This window comes from Cydia fagiglandana, chromosome 27 (assembly GCF_963556715.1).
Source record: "Cydia fagiglandana chromosome 27, ilCydFagi1.1, whole genome shotgun sequence".
NCBI lineage: Eukaryota > Metazoa > Arthropoda > Insecta > Lepidoptera > Tortricidae > Cydia > Cydia fagiglandana.
This window is the reverse complement of record NC_085958.1, coordinates 7,468,673-7,488,536: the sequence shown is the minus strand read 5'-3', so window position 1 is coordinate 7,488,536 and position 19,864 is coordinate 7,468,673. Positions and strand designations below refer to the sequence as shown.

General features: G+C 40.7%; 1 protein-coding gene across 5 annotated transcripts in view; it reads left to right on the top strand.

Annotated features, from left to right (window-relative positions):
* The window catches only part of LOC134677861 (juvenile hormone esterase-like), a 39,722-nt gene extending 19,858 nt beyond the window's left edge, over positions 1 to 19,864 (top strand). For 2 of the 5 annotated variants that reach the window (XM_063536281.1, XM_063536283.1), the window contains 4 exons: positions 8,193 to 8,340; positions 11,414 to 12,681; positions 15,991 to 16,220; positions 16,483 to 19,864. In XM_063536281.1, the coding sequence (XP_063392351.1) occupies positions 8,193 to 8,340; positions 11,414 to 12,681; positions 15,991 to 16,220; positions 16,483 to 16,901 (2,065 nt within the window). In that variant the 3' untranslated portion in view covers positions 16,902 to 19,864. Of the gene's footprint in view, positions 1 to 8,192; positions 8,341 to 8,639; positions 8,702 to 8,829; positions 8,994 to 9,050; positions 9,113 to 11,413; positions 12,682 to 15,990; positions 16,221 to 16,482 lie in introns of those variants that run through there. The other 3 variants (XM_063536284.1, XM_063536282.1, XM_063536285.1) reach the window with 3 other exon arrangements.

The window sequence follows — 19,864 nt, the reverse complement described above, 5'->3', positions numbered from 1 at the left end:
TCATGAAATAATTGCTCTAAACTCCGTCTAGAGGATTCCTAGTATATGTTCGGAGCTGTCAAATTTTGCTTTTGACTGACAGGCCGATATCGTCCGGCGGACTGGTAATCAGTGGGGCCCTTACCGCATATGAAGCCATATATGGCGGATATGATATGTAACTCTATTCACAGCTATTAAAGTTCAAATTTCAACATTTTTTTTTATTATATGCAGGTGTTAACTGCTTCCCAAAGTACGACACAACAGTTCTTTAGGAGTTTATCGTTGTTATAGGTGTATTTAACTAAATGTATGCCCCTTCTCCTCTCCTTAGCCATCGGCCATATGAACTGCAGAGAGGAAATACGACAAGTAACAAAACTAAGAGCCGCCATACACGGACTGCTCGAGCAGTAACCCAGTGATCAACATACACGGACTGCTTTTGCAGCTTGACCGCATGATCAAATTTCACCGCGCAGCCAACCGCCCGAAGCAGTTGCAACCGCTTGAGCGGTTCGTGTATTGCGAATGACGATTTTATATTGAAACCGCAGATCACCCAACGGCGACCGCTTGAAGCTGTTGGCACTGACTGCTTAAAGCAGCCCGTGTATGGCGGCCCTAACAAGTCATGGCTACTAATCTCGTTGATGTTTGAAGAATCTGCCGTAACGGCTCGGCCACGGCATCGAGCGACTTGCGACGGCGGGAGCGATAACCATAGGTTGGAGGGTGACACAGCGATCGGACCTTTCACTCCAACCTATGGTTATCGCTCCCGCCGTCGCAAGTCGCTCGATGTCGTGGCCGAGCCGTAACATTACTTAATCTATGACAGCGTCGTGACAGCGCCATGGCGTACTTATTTAATATTCAATTTGAACATAATTTGTATGTATTAGCTGCGCAGGCGCCGGCGGTATAACACGACCTTGCATAGTGATGGCGTGCGTCGAATGGCAACGGTGACCTGATTACTGGCCGAAAGTCCGTACATATCATAGACTAGGAATCTTCTAGACCAGCGGTTGACAACCAGCGGCCCGCGGGCCACATGCGGCCCGCCAACCTCTCGCTTGCGGCCCGCGAGCCTCCCTCGCTATTTTGTATGTAATACTGACGAACGACAAGGTGCGGCCCGCGTCATCTTCGTTAACTACTATGTGGCCCTTGGCTGCTAAAAGGTTGCCGACCGCTGCTCTAGACCGAGTTTAGAGCAATTATTTCATGAAACTGCATGATTATTGCCAAAAATACGGGGGTGCGCGGGATGAGGTGAGCGAGATCCCGTGCCGTGATTGGTCCGTTCAAATACACGGACGTCACACAAAGACACTTTTGAGTCGAAAATGGAGTAAAATTACCGTATGCGTGGCAGAGGGGGTAGAGCTTATATGCTAAGTCTGGAGGATGTCTTGTCTGTGGTACATGGTAATGCCGATGCCGGATGTACACACTCGTCGAGAGAACCAGTGGCGGATTTGCAATGTTGGCCGCCTTAGGCCCCAGGCCCTGTAGTAACTACTAGCCGCCCCTTCTCAGCACCCATCTATAGACTGCTGCCCCTAAAAACAATATATAATAGCACGTTTAATACTCTTTCAAACGACACATATTATCACACGAACTGATCGGTCCCGTAGACAAAATTCCTGATTTCCGTATATTTTTACTGACATTCGACGACGAGGAGCCGTTAGCGATGGCCACCCGATTGAGCCGATTACCGCGTTTTATTAATTTGTTTTATTAAATTTATTATTTGGGTTGATTTAAGTAAATAAAACGGTACTTTATAAAAAAAGTCTAAAATTCCAAAAAATTCTGACATTTTCGTGTTCCGTTCCCATTCCTGACAAAAGGCCAAAATTCCTGACATGTCAGGAAAATTCCTGTCATCTGGTAACCCTAGTCCCGTAGGACTGAAAATGTGAACAAATATCAATGATGGTCGGCCATCTTTGCCCCCCTTTTTTTCGACCCGTCCCGCCCCCCCTCCATAAACTAAAACCGGTCAATTCGTATTCTAGAGATCACGAGGAACACATCCATACCAGTTTTAGGTATTTAGAAGAGATGTCGACGACTTTTTTCGAAACAGGCCGGTTGCCACCAGTCTAATAACAATTCAGGGACGAATACATACTTATTTTGCCTTTGCATTTATTCATAATCATCTCTAAGGATTAGGTTAGATCCTAAAATAAAGGCACAAATTTTATGCCTATAATGTTTACGCCACATTTTCTAACAGGTGACGCAAAAAATTATGTAACCAGAACAAACTTACTTTACATTCTGATAAGTTATTTTTAGCGATTTAAAACCTTTTGGCTTACGAGATAAGGATGTTGACAACTGTAAAGTACGACGATCTATTTAACATAATTTACACCAATTTATCATGTCAACTTCTTTCAAGAACGATAATTGATCGTGAAAATCCGTTGGCTGTTCAGTAACCACCTTTGTCTTCATCAGTTGCGGTCTACTTTTAAAAAGTTACCGCGTTCCAAAATCAAATTTTTAATATCTACGTCGTCCAATAAAAAAAAAGCCGGCCGAGCGAATCGGTGGTCGATTTTTGAAATTTTAGTGTTGCCCTTTTTTGGTAGTTTATGGCAAGGACTCTAGAAGAAATATTTATTTTAAAACGTACTGTTTTACGTTACCTATTCGCGAGGGAATCTAGACTGTTAGCTTTAGGTAAAAAGCCGGTTAATAAGAAAATCGCTAACTATATTAAAAGCCATCAAGAGAACGACGCGTGGAGCGGTTTTATGGACTCATTGAACGAGGATTTGACGCGGAATATAAACGTTTTCGAATGGAAAGTGGTGGATGAACATAAGAGTGTTGCCAGGAAAGTGAGATTGGATTCTACTTCTAGGGATATTCTTGTGCATTACGACATGGGGTTCTGGTAAGATTTTATAGCCGGATTTTATGTTTGTCAGTAGAAAAAGGCGCGAAATTCAAATTTTCTATGGGACGGTAACCCTTCGCACCTACAATTTTTAAATTTGCCGCTCTTTTCTACTGACGGAAATAGCTTGACAGAGTATAAAACATCTTACCTAAGTATGTGAGAATAGTTGTGCCGTTCTCGAGAATGTTCTCAGTTTTGTATGGGGAATTCTCGCGCAAGAACTTTCCCCATAGTAAACGGAGAACTTTCTCGATAACTTACCTTGTAATGTATCTTGTAAGATACTACGTTGCCGAGAAAAGAGTTAAAATCAAGAAGACGCAAGATTGCGTGTAGTATAAATATGAAATTACCTTATTTCCCACGGACCGCGTCTATGGTTTTCATGATAATATTCATTTATTCTCATCTCAGTTAATCGATTGACTGACCTTCGTTGAATTTTATTGTAGTTTGAGACCATGAGACGTATTGCACCCGTTACGTTATACCATTGGGTTACTATTACCAAAGAGAATAGATAGTATAGAGGGCTATTGCCATAGTAAGTTTTGTAGCCACGGTACATTTACTGCCATCTATCGACACACGATCAAAATATGTATACGGATAAATGATTTTTAATTTTTATTGTTCCATGCTGATCCATTTTCTTTTACTGATATGTGTTAAAATTATTAAATATCAAACGGTGTTGTCAACGCCATCTAGCCGAGAATAGGCCGAAGGTAATGGCGCCATCTATTCGAGAATGACTTTTTCTTGATTTTCGAGGCACGTTTTTTTCTCCGGTTAATAAGAAAATCGCTAACTATATTAAAAGCCATCAAGAGAACGACGCGTGGAGCGGTTTTATGGACTCATTGAACGAGGATTTGACGCGGAATATAAACGTTTACTGCCATCTATCGACACACGATCAAAATATGTATACGGATAAATGATTTTTAATTTTTATTGTTCCATGCTGAGTCAGAATATCAAACGGTGTTGTCAACGCCATCTAGCCGAGAATAGGCCGAAGGTAATGGCGCCATCTATTCGAGAATGACTTTTTCTTGATTTTCGAGGCACGTTTTTTTCTTAAACTTTATTTATCTTATACGGAATTACATATATCTTTGCTATTACTATAGAGAAGCCATACCAAACGATGAAATTGTCGCAATCGCTATCTGTACCACGCGACCAAAACGCCGTAAGCGCCTTTAAATTCATGGCGCTTGCGCGTTTAGGTCGCGAGACTCACGCTCCGCTTCTATGGATTGTTCTCAAAACAATAACTCATGGCGCCTAATACTGGTTCTGTGTGCCGGTTCTATACGTTCGTAATAATAGTTCAATGTACATTCAACAACAGAGCTATGAATACAGGCAAAGTGTCAAAAATATGTACCTATACAGTACTTTATTGCCTGTACATTAAGGTCGTGTATACATATTTTTGGCACTTTGCCTGTATTCATAGCTCTGTTGTTGACTGTACTTCTGTCCTGTAAGTTATCTTCAAAAATATTCGTACATTACCAAATATGGAACGGAAACTCCTTATATGATGTAAAGCGTAAATTATGTACTTATTCCTAGTCTGTCAATGTCAGTCTAAACATTGACAGGACGAGGTGATGATCACAGCAAAACGTAATTATAACACTAAGGTTTATACTTAAAAGTCGATGTTTATGATTATTTTTAATGATGGTTGCCTTCCTTAACAGTGTACTACTGAATACCCCAAACACGAGCATAATATGCACATACAATATTGCTTCATACGTCGTTTCCTTACTTAATAAGTTGTATGGGAGGATGATGGGAGGTATGGTACGTATCTAACGAGCTTTTATAGGGTTCCGTACCCAATGGGTAAAAACGGGACCCTATTAGTAAGACTCCGTTGTCCGTCTGTCACCAGGCTGTATCTCATGACATGAACCGTGATAGCTAGACAGTTGAAATTTTTACAGATGATGTATTTCTGTTGCCGCTATAACAACAAATACTAAAAACAGAATAAAATAGATAGTTAAGGTGGGGCTCCCATAAAACAAACGTGATTTTTTACCTTTTTTGCGTATAATGGTACCCCTTCGTGCGCGAGTCCGACTCGCACTTGGCCGGTTTTTTATGAGGCAAACGAGCAGACGGATCACCTGATAAATGCGTCGAGTGATTGGGAAAGTGGAATCCATTGCGTGGCCAGGGTTTCAAGGCACGAGGAGGGTTAAACAAACATTGATAATTATATAGTCTGTCAAGCCATTGTCGTCAGTAGAAACCGTACAAATATCTAGGACACCGAGCTTTGCTCGGAAAACATATAAAAACTCAAAATGCGCGTTTTCCCTAAGAAACCCCCATATAGCAAATTTCATCGAAATCGTTAGAGCCGTTTCAGAGATCCCCGAACTAAGTATAAGATATAAAGAAATATATAATAATATTCTAACAAGACTTGATATCTTAATCCTGTAACGTAAAGTATTCACGAATTCTCTCTAAATACGAGTATGTATAGTGATTCATCATTTCGCAACCGTACAATATGTTATATATTATCTTATCATTATCATATCAATGTCTATCTGCCTGAAATTCAGTATGTAACGTATACTCCCCTCAGTGTGACTGTGTTGTATTTTTTTGGTGAGTTTTTTTCCCTTTTATCTGAATCAGAATGAAGTATTTTATTCGTGATAAACTTTAAAATAAAATTACATACAAAAGTATAACTAAAATTTACAAGTGTTCATAAAATTGGTATCTATATTTTAAACTAAGCAGGTATAGTTACGTTACAGTCAATATTAATAGTGGCAGTTGAAACAAGGCACTAAACACGCTCTGGAATACTTTTCCAAATAGAGATGTATCAATATGTGACGCCCCACAGGTAAAGGTACCTCTAATACCTTATGGCGGTTGGCGCTTACGCTATTATTTACGCCGCTCCAATACTATTGCTGACATTGCGATGCTAAAATGCGACATGCGACGTAAGCACCAGTCGCCATAAGATACCTTTTCCCGTGGAACGTCACAAATTAGTAGCGTCCGACCAAAGTATCAGTTTCCGCAGGTTTCAGTATGAAGATCGTGTGGTTTCGGTCACTATATTTTTTTTTTCATTTTTCATAATTTAAAGATGACTCACGCTAGAACGGCCCGGGCCCGGAACGAGGCTCGGACACTTCTTTTTCTATGACAAGTCGGTGATCACGTGATGCTTTCTAAAGAAAACTGATACAAAATTCAAAACCTTTTGTATGGAAATGGACCCACGCACATCCCCCTCAAAAATGATTAAGTTCCATAAAATAAAATTGACAACCTGCACTGTTTCGAACCGTTTTTATATAATAATTATGACATTATATTTCCAATACACATCATTTGCATATAAAATGCACTAATCTGTATCAAACTCAGGGCTATTAACCGATTGCGTTATCCGAAGCGAGATAAACGCAGTTCTGTGATTTACACAATCTCATTTTTGATCATTGATCGACCTGATCGTAGTTTATTTGCGATATCAATCATTAATTCAGTCATTTCATTTATCAGATTGTTAATTTAATAGCCGCTCATATAATAATACAGTAAAATTATACATTTTGCGTTTGCGTCAAATCCGGTAGTTCTGATTTTTTGCAGGCATGTTTATGATGTTGGCCCAATGAATAATCCAAGTTTGTGACCTCGAGCGCCGAACGCAACTTTGTCAAAAATCGAATAAACCGCATTTTTTTTTAGATTTGGGCGATTATAACCCTAAAGTACTAGTTTTTGATAGTAACTTCTTAGGGTGTTTTTAAAGTAGACTAAATTTGCTACAATAAGACACTAGAATTGTCTCTGTACATCTAATATTTTCCGAGATAACCCTTTCAAAATTTTATAATTTCACATCAGTTCTTACCTATAATATAAGGATTATGTAGGTAATTTATATGGAATTCATCACCGCCACGTTCTACAAAATATTTATTTTCCAAAAAAAAATATTTTTAGCAAAATAGGCACTCATACATTTTTTTATGGAAAATATATAGTTTTTAGAACGTGGCGGTGATGAATTCCATATAAATTAGTAGTAGTAGTAGTTCTTACCTATAATATAAGGGTTATTATACTTATTATATTATAGGTAAGAACTGATGTGAAATTATAAAATTTTGAAAGGCTTTATCTCGGAAAATATTAGATGTACAGAGACAATTCTAGTGTCTTATTGTAGCACATTTAGTCTACTTTAAAAACGCCCTAAGAAGTTACTATCAAAAACTAGTACTTTAGGGTTATAATCGTACCTAACCCTTATATTATACCTAAGAACTGATGTAAAATTATAAAATTCTGAAAGGCTTTATCTCGGAAAATATTAAATATACAGAGACAATTCTAGTGTCTTATTGTAGCAAATTTAGTCTACTTTAAAAACGCCCTAGGAAGTTACTATCAAAAACTAGTACCTTAGGGTTATAATCGCCCAAATCTAAAAAAAATTGCGGTTTATTCGATTTTTGACAAAGTTGCGTTCGGCGCTCGAGGTCACAAACTTGGATTATTCATTGGGCCAACATCATAAACAAGTCTGCAAAAAATCAGAACTACCGGATTTGACGCAAAAGAGCCAGGTTACAAAATTCGACAAAGTTACTGGATTATAATATCTTTTTACGAAATTATAAAATTATATTTATGGCGGATATTTCACTTTTTATTTTTGAAAACTTTATTGCACTTTTACCGTCGTATTGACGATTTAATGTCACATTATTTATTTATTTATTGATTAATATTCACAACACAATATCGTAAGTGCACTACATATAGCTGGCCGCGTAGCCAAGATGCCGATCGCTTACGCTCCGTAGCGATCGAAACGCAACTGTCACTGTCGCACTTATATGGAAGAGTGATAGAGAGACATAATGCTTTTCGTTGTCGAAGCGATAGCGATTGTAACCTTGGCTAGGCCGGCTGGCCTGAGAACGAAATCATAAAATACCCGACAGGTAGTCGGGTTTTCGGCACTGAATGTGTAAAATTCCATAAAAAAAATATGAATGGGCTTACTTATGGCCACAGACTAGCCGAGGCGTAGACGTGGCCTACGATGGAGCTCGCCCAGAAGGTGCCTGTTCACTCTTGATTTGAAGGTTATATTTTATGAACACGGAGCTTAGACCATTTAGCAACTGGAGACGTCACGGCTGTCATTTTCTGTACGAATTTTTGATTTGATATTGATAACAGTACGTTTTTTTTTCAGGGGCGGCAGAATGACAGAGACACCGGTAGTTCGGGTGGAGCATGGCCAGCTGCAGGGGCGAGTAGCCGAGAGCCCCAGCGGGAAGGCCTTCTACAGCTTCCAGGGGATCCCTTACGCCAAACCACCGCTGGGGACCCTTAGATTCCAGGTATATAGCCATCCCTGTCTGGAACAGCGAGAATGAGAGAGACGAGCTCCAGCGGGAAGGCCTTCTACAGCTTCCAGGGGATCCCTTACGCTAAACCACCGCTGGGGACCCTTAGATTTTAGGTATATAGCCATCCCTGTCTGTAATAGCGAGAATGAGAGAGACGAGAGAGAGGAAGGCCTTCTACAGCTTCCAGGGGATCCCTTACGCTAAACCACCGCTCCCGGACCCTTAGATTCCAGGTATATAGCCATCCCTGTCTGTAACAGCGAGAATAAGAGAGACGAGAGAGAGGAAGGCCTTCTACAGCTTCCAGGGGATCCCTTACGCTAAACCACCGCTGGGGACCCTTAGATTCCAGGTATATAGCCATCCCTGTCTGTAACAGCGAGAATGAGAGAGACGAGAGCCAGCGGGAAGGCCTTCTACAGCTTCCAGGGGATCCCTTACGCTAAACCGCCGCTAGGGACCCTCAGATTCCAGGTATATAGCCATCCCTGTCTGTAGCAGGCAGAATGACAGAGGCACCGGTAGTTCGGGTGGAGCATGGCCAGCTGCAGGGGCGAGTGGCCGAGAGCCCCAGCGGGAAGGCCTTCTACAGCTTCCAGGGGATCCCTTACGCCAAACCACCGCTAGGGACCCTTAGATTCCAGGTATATAGCCATCCCTGTCTATAACAGCGAGAATGAGAGAGACGAGAGAGAGGAAGGCCTTCTACAGCTTCCAGGGGATCCCTTACGCCAAACCACCGCTAGGGACCCTTAGATTCCAGGTATATAGCCATCCCTGTCTGTAAAAGCGAGAATGACAGAGGCATCGGTAGTACTTACATAGAATTACTTGTTTTTTGGAAGCTATCCTATTTAGATCTTCATCAAAACCTAAAAGAAGAATCGATTGGCACCTTTAGACCAAGAAAAGTCTGCAGAGATTTTGACAGCACACGGAGTGCCAGTGTTATTTATACGTCATAATTTCATAGAAGTTTGACGTTTAAAATAACACCTGCACTGCGTGTGCTGTCAACATCTCTGCAGACTTTTCTTGGTCTAACTCTAGACAAATCTTACCCTTAAGGGGCCCACAGATTACCAGTTCGCCGGACGATATCAGTCTGTCATGGTTGTTCGGAGCTGTCAAATTCATAGTCTAATAAAACCTGGTCTTCTCTTCCCAGAGTGACACAAGCCTACGTCACAATAACATGGCCGCTATATATAGCGCTATCGCATATTATCATATAGCGCTGTCGCATGATGACGTAGGCTTGTGTCAGTCAGGTGACCTAGAAAAGACGGGAAGAGAGTACCAGGCGGAGTATATTTGTTCAGGAAATTAATTGGTCAATCTCATCTGGCGTCCACATGTACACAAATTAAATCACCAATTTGCATTCTACTATGAAAATCGGCATTTTTGTGCTCACCTGCTGATGTGATCGGGGAATTGGTATTAGATCCGCACGGCCCTGTTCGATTGGAGAATTTCATCAGATTGGCGAAAAATTGTCTCGTCTGGATACAACTTCAATTGAAAGAATATTTTTTTATGTATAACTCGGTTAGAAAGCATGTTTAATCTAACACAGCCAAGTTCCCCAGGAGGCTGACTATCTCTTATCACTTATCACGTATTTGCCCAGATAAAGTTATCATTTCTCGAGCATTCAGCAAATATTTGTTTTGCTGAAATCGCCTTGCAGCAGCCTTGCAGTTGTGGCGTCACATGCTTAAGACTTTTTATTATCATTCTTATGCAATAGTTAATTATAATTACTATGAGTCTACCTCACCTTATAATTCTTAGTGTTTTTTATTACACGCTTTTGTTTAGCTTCACTGCGTATATATCTATCTCTTTGTACCTATGGTGCTTCAAATCTTGTAACTTAAATTTGAACCACTTTTGAGTGTCTGATTCTTAGGTCTGATTGGACTGAAATTTCCCATTTTCTATACTTGCGATAATATGCTAATAATATTATGGAGTTGATCTAATGATGCGGAAGATAGCCAAAGGAAATCTTCGATGGAAAAACATAAACACACTGAGTTTCATCATCATCATCATCTCAGCCATAAGACGTCCACTGCTGAACATAGGCCTCCCCCTTTTTTGAGGGGTGAATGCCATAATCGCCACGCTTGGCAGGCGGGTTGGCGATCGCAGTCGAGTACACTGAATTTGAGGGACGCTGCTGCCCGTCCACCGGTAGTGGTCTTGGACGTGGTTTAAGGACATACCCGGGTGTCCACTGAGTTTAGGCTCATTTGAAAGGTCTCGAGAAGTACTTGATAGACATGCAAAGGAGAGAAATTACATTCGACAATAAAAAGTGTGTATCAAATAATATTTTTGACGGTTACTTGTTCCGTATCACCTCAATCCTCAGTAATGGGTAGTTATTTATCATCTGTACAATATGGAACCAACCTTTACACAACGAGTCATTTATTTGACCTTTAACTCCTTCGAGCAACAGGTATCGTCTTGGGACGTCCCATTCCACCAGACCAGTTCTTAAATTAGTCCTATTCTGCTTTCGTCACCCATTCTACATTCGTCACAATCGTCGGTGGCTTTCAATGTAGAATGAGTGACGAAAGCAGAAAAGGACTAATTTAAGAACTTGACGAAAAACGAATGGGACGACCCAAGACGACACCGAGCAACACCGGCTCCCGACATGTTGGAAAGGAAAAGCCCAAGCGATATCTTACCGTACAAATCATTCTGCCATTTTTAGCGGAGGGAAACGAAACTTCCCATACTATAAACACTGAGTTTATAGTATGGGAAGTTTCATACTACACTGCTGATTGACGTTAATCAGTCCGTTAAATGTCGTTGGTGCAACTGGCCCTAAATCTTCAAATACAAATGGTTTATTCGCAGTAATATGGTTACAAAGTATGGTTAAGTAGGTACAAAATTGTTCTACATATTACGCCTTTTCTAGCGTGCGAATATCAAATGAAAAACTTAAAATTAAAGGACTAAATCTATCATGCAACTAACTTAACTAATATATTACAGAGTTTTCTTACCATTAATCAAACTCTTATAATTCCAGGCACCTCAACCCCTGGAGCCATGGGATGGCGTCCGTGACGCCACTTCAGAAGGCAATATCAGCGCGCAAATAAAGATGGAGACTGACACGTTTGTAGGCGACGAGAATTGTCTCTATCTCAACGTGTACACCCCCAGCATAGACGGAGAATTCCTCCCAGTCATGGTCTACATCCACGGCGGAGGTCTACAGTTCGGCTCAGGCAGTGCCAGCGTCAGAGGAGCTGACTACCTTGTCGAGAAAGATGTAGTAGTTGTCACTATTAACTACAGATGCGGAGCGCTCGGTTTCCTAAGCTTAAACACCCCTGAGATCCCTGGTAACGCAGGTCTCAAAGACATGATAGCAGCTTTACGATGGGTTAAAGAGAATATCAATAATTTCGGCGGTAATTCCGGTAACATAACGCTTTTCGGTGAAAGCGCGGGCGGTGCCGCCGTGTCTGTGCTCACGGCTAGTCCTTTGAGCAAAGATTTGATCAGCAAAGCTATTATTCAGTCTGGTTGTGGACTCTCCAGCTGGGCATGGCAGAAACAGCCGTTGGAAAACGCCAAAAAGCTAGCGCATTTACTAGGCTGCGAGTCAGATGAGGCTGATGATATCCTCGAATTCTTACGAGCGACTCCTGCGAAGGAGATCGTGGAAGCTACTGGAAAACTTTTTCCTTTGCAAACGTTTTTCGAGACAGCAATAATAGGTTTCACTTTTGTTGTGGAGAAAGAGTTTCCTGGCGTGGAAGCCGCTATTACAGAGTCTTTCACTGATCTATTGACTTCTGGTCGCGTCGCTGAAGTCCCTATCATGATCGGTTCAACAACGCTTGAATTTCTGCGTAAAGTTGACACAGATGACTTGCAAGTGTTCATTCCTCAAGAATTAAACGTGCAGAGAAATTCCGAGGAATCCTTGGAGATCGCCAACAAATTTAAAAGCTTATATTTCAAAGGGAATCATACGGCTGTTGAAAATTTGAATGGTTATTTTGAGCTGATTTCCGATAGGCTTATCAACGTCGATACGCACAGATATGTCCAGTATTTGGTACATGCGACAACAAAGCCTGTTTATTACTATAAATTCGACTATGTAGGCGAATTAAATTTGACGAAGAAGCTAATGGATACCTTAAATGTCCATCATGCTGGACACGCGGATGAATTGGGGTATCTCTTCAAGATGGACTCGCAGGGTGAAGTGGAACCAACGGCACAGGATGTTAAGATGAGGGAGAGGATGCTGCGGCTTTGGACCAACTTCGCTAAGTCCGGGTAAGGGTATCATTACTTATGAATCTTACGATTAAACTTGTGGCTCTGTGAGCTGTAGACCTCAAGATAAGCTTAAAATATTAAAACCGGTCAAGTGCGAGTCGGACTCGCGTTCCCAGGGTTTCGTACAATGTACATTACCTAACTTTTAACAATGTATTTTTATATTCGAATGTGACCTTAATGTTATAGTCTCTAAAACAACAAGACAGGTTCATGTAGATAAAAATGTAATATGGGGGGTGAGAACAGCGGAACAAATTGTTGTTTATCGCGACGAATGTCATCGAAGGCTGCGTTTAGTTAATTTTCCAATAGAATTAGAGTCCTGTGCCGATAGGTATTGTCAGGAACAGGGACATAAAAAAGTTTTGGACCGGCTATATGAGCAAATCGTTGGTGCGCTTAAGAGTGCAGCGACTGTCGGTCGGGGAGATGGGAAACCGAGGGCTAAGAAACGGATTGTAGGTTGGAACAAACATGTTAGTGCCGCTCACCGGGTGGCTAAACAAAGGTTTTATGATTGGATAATGGCTGGAAAGCCTGAAAGTGGTATTCTTTTTAATGAGATGCGTGAGAGTCGCAAGGTCTTTAAATCGCGCTTAAAATGGTGCCAAGATCATGAAGATCAAATAAAGATGGACATTATTACCTCTCATCATACAAAGAAGGATTTCCGCTCCTTTTGGAAGGCCACTAATAAATTGAAACCGTTGAGTGGTCACCCGGCTAGCGTTGAGGGCATTAGCGATCCAAAAGGCATTGCTAACCTTTTTAAGGACCATTTCATTATAAAATCGACTTTAGGCCCAACGAAGTTGGGGGGGCTGGATAGTGAGACCGAGATTGAGAGTGTGGGTCCTAGCCTTACTGCCAAGGATATTGCCAAAATTATAAAATCAATGTCCGGAGGTAAATCCCCGGGATACGACGGTCTCTCTATTGAGCACCTCCAACATGCAGGTCCCCACTTACCGAGAGTGTTGGCAATGTTTTATACCTTGTGTATTAGGCATTCTTATCTGCCAGTTAACCTGATGCGGACGATCGTCGTACCTATTGTCAAAAACAGGACGGGAGACCTGGCAGATAGGAGTAACTACAGACCCATTTCGTTGGCAACAGTCACGGCCAAAATACTTGATAGTGTGCTTAATTCACAGTTAAATAACCATGTTAAACTGCATGATAACCAACTAGGTTTTCGACCACAGTTATCTACAGAGTCTGCGATCCTGTGTCTTAAGCACACTGTCAGGTATTATGCCAAAAGTAAAACACCGGTGGTAGCCTGTTTCCTCGATCTGTCTAAGGCTTTTGACCTGGTTTCCTATGACATACTGTGGAAGAAGCTGGAAAATACCAGTTTACCGCAGGAAACCATTCGAATATTTAAGTATTGGTATGGAAACCAGGTCAACAGCGTTAGATGGTCAGACGTGCTATCTGATGAGTACAGGTTGGAGTGCGGGGTGAGACAGGGGGGGTTGACCTCGCCTACGCTCTTTAACCTGTATGTTAACGGACTAATCGAGGCGCTCAGTAGAACCCATGTCGGCTGTCATGTGGATGGAGTTTGTGTCAACAACATAAGTTATGCAGACGACATGGTGCTGCTGAGCGCGTCGGTGTGTGGGCTGCGCAAGTTGTTAAAAATCTGCGAAACGTATGTCTCAGATCATGGACTTAAATATAACGCAACCAAGAGCCAGTTCATGGTGTTTGAGTGCGGTCGCAAGAAGACAATGGAAGTTCCTGCCATTTGCCTCAATGGTACCCCTATAGATAGAGTGGACCATTTTAAGTACTTAGGCCATGTGATCGCGACCGACCTCAAAGACGACCTGGACATGGAAAGGGAACGAAGGGCCTTGTCGGTCAGGGCGAATATGATCGCCCGCAGATTTGCTAGGTGCTCTAAAGAGGTGAAAGTCACTTTGTTTAACGCGTTTTGCACATCCCTCTACACCTGCAGTCTGTGGGCGGCGTATACGCAACGGGCACATGGGGCCCTTAGGGTCCAGTACAATAATGCGTTCCGGGTGTTGATGGGGCTGCCTCGTTTCTGTAGCGCATCTGGGATGTTCGCGGCGGCGCGCGTGGATTGTTTCTATACTACCATGCGTGCACGCGCAGCATCCCTGGTGCGCCGTGTGCGTGGCAGTCCCAACAGCATCCTTCGCATGATAGCGGATAGGGTTGACTGTCCCTACTTGTTACACTGTGAGGGATTGCATTCCCCCATCAGTGTTGTTTTGTTTTAAAAAATAACCCTGTACCTACTAACCCCTTAGTGTGTAAGCTTTACTAATAAAAATTGTGTCCATGTGTTACACGTAATAAATAAATATTCATTCATTCATTCATTCATTATATGTGAAACGCGAGTGCCTTTAAAAAACCCGTAGGGGTCGGATCAAAAACTAAGTAATTAGCAGCGGCGGCGCGTCTAGATTTTTGGTAGGCAAGCCGTAGCCGAGTTGCCCTTTCTTTTCTTCATAAGTTTAAAGAGAATAGCTTAAGAGCCTGAATATCAGACAAGCCGATGGAAATCGAGTTCTATGGACGCTCCGCCACTGGTAATTAGTCCGACTCACGCTTGACTGCATATTTCTAATAATAAATTTAATAAAAAAAAATAGGTTTTCCTGTCATCTATAGGTAAAGAATTATTTTGTATATTTTTTTTCAAAATAGTAATCTACTTCACCAAAATTCTAATCATTTTCAATTGAATGAATGAATGAATTAATGAATATTTATTTATTACGTGTAACACATGGACACAATTTTTATTAGTAAAGCTTACACACTAAGGGGTTAGTAGGTACAGGGTTATTTTTTAAAACAAAACAACACTGATGGGGGAATGCAATCCCTCACAGTGTAACAAGTAGGGACAGTCAACCCTATCCGCTATCATGCGAAGGATGCTGTTGGGACTGCCACGCACACGGCGCACCAGGGATGCTGCGCGTGCACGCATGGTAGTATAGAAACAATCCACGCGCGCCGCCGCGAACATCCCAGATGCGCTACAGAAACGAGGCAGCCCCATCAACACCCGGAACGCATTATTGTACTGGACCCTAAGGGCCCCATGTGCCCGTTGCGTATACGCCGCCCACAGACTGCAGGTGTAGAGGGATGTGCAAAACGCGTTAAACAAAGTGACCTTCACCTCTTTAGAGCACCTAGCAAATCTGCGGGCGATCATATTCGCCCTGACCATCCCAATCATCGCCAATTGGACCATTCGCATTTATCACACAATCGGCTATAAATCTAATCCTTTCAACTTATCCTCAGCAACCCAACTCCAGACGAGAACCACTACATCACGGTAACCTGGCAACCGGTCACCAAGGACAACCTCTACTACCTGAATCTGAGCAACGAACTATCCCTCAACACGAGTCCGGATAAACACAAGATGGCGCTTTGGGAGGACTTATATAACAGGCATTTCAAGATCTGGGAGCATCCTCAAGTCAATAATGAGGAGACACCTGTTAAGACGCTTAAAGAGCCTGTCATTGGTAAGCATTTCCTGCCTAAACCTATAGTCTGTAAAGTAAACAAACAATTTGTAAATGCTAAATACATCTTGAAAGTTTAGTACTACATTGCTACTTAAAGTACTGATAATTCCGCTACTCGATGCTAGATGTCGACTACAAAAATAATAGTGTTTTTGGTACCAAAACTGATGTATGGAGTGAGCACTCTCGTCTTACTATATTGCTCTATTGTAGTCTTCTTCTCCAAAAATTTCACCCTGTATTTACTTTTCCATTTCAGTAGCAGAGCCAATCGAACCGGTACCAGTCATAACCAGTCCTGAACCTGTCATAACCAGTTCAGAACCTGAAACCAGCCCAGAACCACTCATCGAAGAGCCGGTATCCAGTCCCTTAGAACCCGTAGCTCACATCGAAGAGCCGGTAACCAGTACCTTAGAAACTGTAGCTCACATCGAAGAGCAGGTAACCAGTCCGTTAGAACCACTAGTAGAAACTCCTCACAATGGTGTGAACGGGACAAACGGTGATGTAGAAAGGAAACCGCGGCCGTCCAATGAAATCAAAATGGTCCAAAATGGAAACGGGGTACCTAAGGATGTGATCCGTGCCAACGATCCGCCGGAAGACGATTTGCCTAAAAATATTGGGGTGAATAAGTTTGTGAATTTCTTTGAATCCCTCGGCGGGAAGAAGTGATGTATTTGAATTTTGGATTTGCGTTATTTTTTAGTTGTACAGATGTAGCTTATTCATAAAACTTTACTGGCCGGATTTAGTTAAATTGTGACGTTATCTATGAAAAGGGACCTTATTGTCGATGGCGCTTACGCCATTATAAAGGTGTGTCTACGCTAGGCGAGCCGAGCACAAGCCGAACACAATTCGTCTAATGTGGACCAAAGAATTATATGACAAAGAACAACTCTCAATCTTCAAAAGTGTGACCAAAAATGAAATGCAAGTGTGTGCGTAAATTGTCTATGTGAGATCAAAAATAGTGATGTCATGTTACAACATTAATAATCTGTCGATGTTTGATTGCTTTATCGACTACTTTTTCAAATGTGTTATTTTAAACACTAACTGTGTTGGAAAGTGAAGTTATCATGACACGCTAAACATGAACACCTTCAAAAAAGTATAACAATCGTTATTATTTGAAGTCGGTTATAAAAGATAATAATAATGATGTCTTGTGAAGAAATAATTACATAGCTATTAATATACCGACAAGTTATCGATACTGTCATATGAACATTTTGTCAAGCCCTAGCGTAAACTAACAGTTTATGTTTTTACACAAAATATTCTAAATTATTGACTAATATAATAAAATATTAGCACGGAACGGAAGAAAAACTTATAATGAACTGTATAAACTGGCTTCTTACACTTTTTACGCTGTTAATTTGACAAAATATCGCTATGAAAATTTCGCTCGGAATATCATAAATCCTCTGAAATGAGTATTTGCTTGGATTATTTGGCCCTGTGACACTGCAATCCGGCACACTACAAGACACCATCTTTACTGAATTACTTTATTTAATACTTTTCGTCCTAATCCGTGTATATTTTTCAATTTGAAAATTACCGTGATACGCTCTTGGCCGTCCGCGGCCGTCGTCAAACTCAAAAGTGGTTACGTTTTCTCATTGGTAGTCTGACTCTTTCGCACTTATGGGATGTTCATATACGTGATGGCTTCCCTTTCGCACACTTAAGCTGTCTGTCAAGCGCAAGCGAATCCTAGGTCTATGATGTGGACCGACTTACAAGCCACGAACGAGCCCGCTGCGAGCGTTTGGTTCGTGCTCGGCTGCGTTCCGCCAGTTGTCGGTTTTTTGATGAACACAAAGGGATTTGCTACGCGCTCACATTGCGCTCATGGACGTGTTCGTTGTACGTCCACACTTGACGCCGAGAACGGCTCCGCTCGTGCTTCGCTCGTGCTCGGTTCGTCTAGCGTTGACCCACCTTTATAGATGCTCCGGTATAAATACAATGCCGCGCGACGCTGTGCTTTGTAAGCGTCATCGACAATAAGGTCCCTTTTCACAGATAATGCCCCAATTATGTTTTATGTGCCTTTCTTACAAATACCTAAGTCAAAATGACAAGGACAAACGATTATTAACTAATTTAGGTTTGTAGCGCGTTTATGAATAAGGGGGTTAGTGCATAATTGTTTTCCATCGTATTTCCTCGGAAACGTTCGTTTTGTCATGCTACTTCAGTCAACGTCAGTACTTTTTGTGCCGAGACTGACTGAAATAGCAAGACACGTTCGTACGTTTCCGTGAAAATACGATGGAAAATAATTATGCACTATACTGCAAAACGTAATTCAAGACCAAAAAAAGTAAACAATGTTGCCACTTATTACTACCGCGTCTTGTATTTATGTAAAAATAAATAAATAAAAATACTTTTTTTAAATAGTAGGAGTAAAATTACGAATAAATAATTGATCTTAGCGTGATTATTTAACAAAAGGAATTTACTATTTTACAAACAAATTATTGCAATGGCAACATTGTCTTACTTTTTTTGGTCTTGAATTACGTTTTGCAGTTTACATCTGTAGACAGCACCATACTATTAGTATTTTTATTATAGGTTGTGTATTTATTGGCTCGGATAATTTGATATTTGTATAAGATTGTTTGAGACAATCGGTAAAACTTTGGTCGGATATAATTCAGATAATTTTAATTAATAAACATTCCACTAATTTATTTATTCTATTAAATCATACAAATTGTACAGTCAGCGGCAAAAAACGTATTTTTGTGTACAGTCACCTACAATAATATGTTACTCTTCGAAGGACGCAAAAATATGTGACACGCTCTTATGGCTCTACAAGTCTACATATAAGACCGTGTCAGATATTTTTGCGGCCTTCGTTGTGTGTAGTGTTTCTACTTAAAATAAAAACAAATTAAAATATTGTCAGAAAATAATTTATTTTTGTTCTAATACTTCTAATAGTATTCTGAAACATTTTCATATAAAACTAGTCTATTAGTTATGTGTTTGTCATTAGGCATTATTTATTTATAAGAAAAACATGCCATTTAAAATTTGAATTATTGTAATAATATTTTTGACCATTCAAAGTATTTAGAAAAGAGAATTTGGAATAGAGGCGTAATGTATGGTGTCGCCATCTACACAAGTATTGGCGAAAGGTTTGGCGCCATCTATTCGAGCGATGACGCAATACCTTTGGCCTATTATCTTGTAGATGGCGACACCGTTTGATATTTAACAAAAACACATATTAGTGAAAGAATAAGGATCAAAGTCAAATGACGTTCTAAAAGTTTTAATCCTGTGTCGAAAGATGGCAGTAAATTAACTGTGACTACAAAATTTACTTTTACAACCGCCTCTATACTAAATTTTCTTTATTTCTAAATATTTACATTCGTTATTTATAATGGTATTTAAGTAAAATAACTTTTTATCAGTCTGCTTATATAATTTTTGAAGGCATATTCTTCTTAATAAACATTCCAAATTATATTATTTATATGTATGTTGTACATGTGCTAATAATTGTATTGACTTTATAAATAGTTATACATTAGTTTGCGAAGAATGTGTATTTTTATATATATCTACCATTAATTAGTAAATAAATTATGAAAGTA